A 3878-nucleotide genomic window follows, 5' to 3' on the forward strand; every position below is an offset into this window, starting at 1 on the left:
AGATTTTCTGAATGAGAGGTAACTGGTTCAATCAAGCCCCAGTTAAATAACAGATTTTCTGAATGAGAGGTAACTGGTTCAATCAAGCCCCAGTTAAATAACAGATTTTCTGAATGAGAGGTAACTCCGGTTCAATCAAGCCCCAGTACATTAGTTGTGGGTTTGATGGTTAACTATAGAACCGTGTTCATGTCTGTATCTATGTAATGTGTTGCACCATACACTTAAAAAAAATATATATATATATATAAATGTACACATTTTAAAAACTCGTCAAGAGATAATAAAACTAGGGCAATACACCATTTCCTTTAAGCTGTCAAATAAAATCACTAGATCAAATCCAGTTATAAACCAACACTTCTCTCATTGTGTGCAGGATGACAAGGTGTATGTTTACAAAGTTGGGGAACCCCACACCCACCTGGACGGGTACCCCAAACCCCTGAAGGAGGTGCTGGGAGTGGAGGGCCCTATCGACGCTGCCTTCGTGTGCCAGGACCACCACATCGCTCACGTCATTAAAGGTAACCGTGTGGCCGATAGTCACCTACATTATCAACTGCATGGGCAAATCACTGCAGCCATGTTCAAAGGCAACAAATCAACATGGACTCACGGTGCAATACAAACGAAGGCCAATAGATGGAGACATAGTCCCACTGACAGGTACTCCCCGTAAACGTGTGTCACTCAGAGATGGGCATAAATGAGAGACGGATGCATTGATTGAGCTTCTCCCTCCCTCCCTCCCCCCCATCCCAGGTCAGACAGTCTACGATGTTGACCTGAAGGCGTCCCCACCTGTTCCAGTTAACGAAGGCTCCTTGACACTCTTCAACAAGGTGGACGCTGCGATGTGCGGCCCAGAGGGCGTGAGGCTGTTCAAGGGAAACCACTACTTCCACTTTCAGAGCGTCATGGTCATGCTGATGGCCAAGGCTATTCCCGAGGAGCACAAGACAGCCCTGGAGCTGTTTGGCTGTGACCACTAGAGGCTGAGAAAGTAGACAGAATCAATTTATCTACAACAACAACAACAACAACAGCAGCAGCAGCAGAAGCAACAACAACAACAACAACAACAACAACAACAAGAGCAACAACAGCAGCAAGAGCAACAACAGCAGCAACAACAACAACAACAAGAGCAACAACAGTAACAGCAACAACAGCAGGAAGCAGCAACAACAACAACAGCAACAACAACAACAGCAACAACAGCAACAACAGCAACAACAACAGCAACAACCAAGTGGTTCATCCACCCCGTCACTATAGTCATTATGATGTCATTCTCCTCTTCTTTTAAACTGATATATCAACTGTCTCTTACCTCCAACACACATTGCCATTGTCTATTGTCCCTCTTTTAATGTGCTGCAGTTTTCCCCCTATGAGTCGGTATCATTTTGTTATGGTCCCGTCCCAAAAGGTTGACGTGGAAAGTTATCGAGGGCGTAGATTCCTTCTGATTAGTGTTCTATATAATAAAGATAAATGACAACACCAAACAGAACTTGTCTAATTTGACTGGTTTCTATTTCTGTTTATCTCTATTTTCAAATACTCTTGTTGAGATTGATTCATATGAAAGATTGTCGTAAAGATTCAAGATATTAGTAGAATTATATAGGTGGCAAATGATCCCTCACTTTTTATGTCTGATTGCTTTTGTGTGGGGGGGTCTATTGACATGGGGAGTCTGTGTAAATTTTGCCCAAGGTCAATTATTGTATGCGTTGTCATCACTGGGCCACATGGGGGTGCTGTAGCCTCGTGAAATCATTAATAGACGGACAATCAGCAAATAAGAATGTACCGTAATTACGGCTGTATGCTGTTCATTTTGTATTTGGTTTATGTCGAGGGGACCAGATATGAGAGCCAATACAAGCACTTTTCAAACATTACGGTAACTATCAAACTAGTTGAAAGATTTTCCAGGTGAAATCTAAATTCACGTGAAAGAAAATAAACGATTCACCGTCGGGTCACTAATAACATTTTACAGACGCAAAACCTCTTGTTGTATTTTCATTGCATGATAGCTAGCTAAAATAATTTCATGTTTGGCATAGCTAGTTATCCCTGCACGACTGCATGAAACCTGCCACATGAGCTACCACATCTGCAGTTCACTTTCCGCTGTCTAGTGCATTTGTCTACGAGCAGTTGCCTGGAAACCTGACGTTGAATTGCATTGAATTCTATGTCGGGCAGAAATTCGTTTTTGATTCAAGAAAGTTTCCTTTTCCACGACCGCTACAAGCCAGAAGGCAGAGGTATAGATGTACACCCCCCGATGTGTCCCAGATGTACGTATGTCATCACCCCCGGGAAGAGAGCGCCAGTTGAGAACGAGTCCAGGAATGTCCTGTCAGAGTCTGCACGTATCGCTTTGGGCAACGTCACAGATTTGGCCAAACTGACCATCGCTAGGGGCAACGTCGCCGATCTGGCCAAACTGACCATCGCTAGGGGCAACGTCACAGATCTGGCCAAACTGACCATTGCTAGGGGCAACGTCACAGATCTGGCCAAACTGACCATCGCTAGGGGCAACGTCAATGATCTGGCCAAACTGACCATCACTCGGGGCAACGTCACTGATCTGGCCAAACTGACCATCGCTAGGGGCAACGTCAATGATCTGGCCAAACTGACCATCGCTTGGGGCAACGTCACAGATCTGGCCAAACTGACCATCACTAGGGGCAACGTCACAGATCTGGCCAAACTGACCATCGCTTGGGTCAACGTCGCTGATCTGGCCAAACTGACCATCGCTAGGGGCAACGTCACAGATCTGGCCAAACTGACCATCGCTAGGGGCAACGTCACAGATCTGGCCAAAGTGACCATCGCTTGGGGCAACGTCACAGATCTGGCCAAACTGACCATCACTAGGGGCAACATCACTGATTTGGCCAAACTGACCATCACTCGGGGCAACGTCACTGATCTGGCCAAACTGACCATCGCTAGGGGCAACGTCAATGATCTGGCCAAACTGACCATCGCTTGGGGCAACGTCACAGATCTGGCCAAACTGACCATCACTAGGGGCAACGTCACAGATCTGGCCAAACTGACCATCGCTAGGGGCAACGTCACTGATCTGGCCAAACTGACCATCGCTCGGGGCAACGTCACTGATCTGGCCAAACTGACCATCGCTAGGGGCAACGTCACTGATCTGGCCAAACTGACCATCACTCGGGGCAACGTCACTGATCTGGCCAAACTGACCATCGCTAGTGGCAACGTCACAGATCTGGCCAAACTAACCATCGCTTGGGGCAACGTCACAGATCTGGCCAAACTGACCATCACTCGGGGCAACGTCACAGATCTGGCCAAACTGACCATCGCTTGGGGCAACGTCACAGATCTGGCCAAACTGACCATCACTAGGGGCAACGTCACAGATCTGGCCAAACTGACCATCGCTTGGGTCAACGTCGCTGATCTGGCCAAACTGACCATCGCTAGGGGCAACGTCACAGGTCTGGCCAAACTGACCATCGCTAGGGGCAACGTCACAGATCTGGCCAAAGTGACCATCGCTTGGGGCAACGTCACAGATCTGGCCAAACTGACCATCACTAGGGGCAACATCACTGATTTGGCCAAACGGACCATCACTCGGGGCAACGTCACTGATCTGGCCAAACTGACCATCGCTAGGGGCAACGTCAATGATCTGGCCAATCTGACCATCGCTTGGGGCAACGTCACAGATCTGGCCAAACTGACCATCACTAGGGGCAACGTCACAGATCTGGCCAAACTGACCATCGCTAGGGGCAACGTCACTGATCTGGCCAAACTGACCATCGCTCGGGGCAACGTCACTGATCTGGCCAAACTGACCA

The 3878-nt window shown here is 47.9% G+C and overlaps 1 protein-coding gene across 2 annotated transcripts in view; it reads left to right on the forward strand.

Moving 5' to 3' along the window:
- The window catches only part of hpxa (hemopexin a), a 21888-nt gene extending 20369 nt beyond the window's left edge, over positions 1-1519 (forward strand). For both annotated transcript variants that reach the window (XM_052492739.1, XM_052492738.1), the window contains exons 8-9: positions 380-527; positions 766-1519. In XM_052492739.1, the coding sequence (XP_052348699.1) occupies positions 380-527; positions 766-995 (378 nt within the window). In that variant the 3' untranslated portion in view covers positions 996-1519. The remainder of the gene's footprint in view (positions 1-379; positions 528-765) is intronic.
- The last annotated feature ends 2359 nt before the right edge of the window (positions 1520-3878 follow it).

The sequence above is a fragment of the Oncorhynchus keta genome, chromosome 34 (assembly GCF_023373465.1).
Source record: "Oncorhynchus keta strain PuntledgeMale-10-30-2019 chromosome 34, Oket_V2, whole genome shotgun sequence".
Classification (NCBI taxonomy): domain Eukaryota; kingdom Metazoa; phylum Chordata; class Actinopteri; order Salmoniformes; family Salmonidae; genus Oncorhynchus; species Oncorhynchus keta.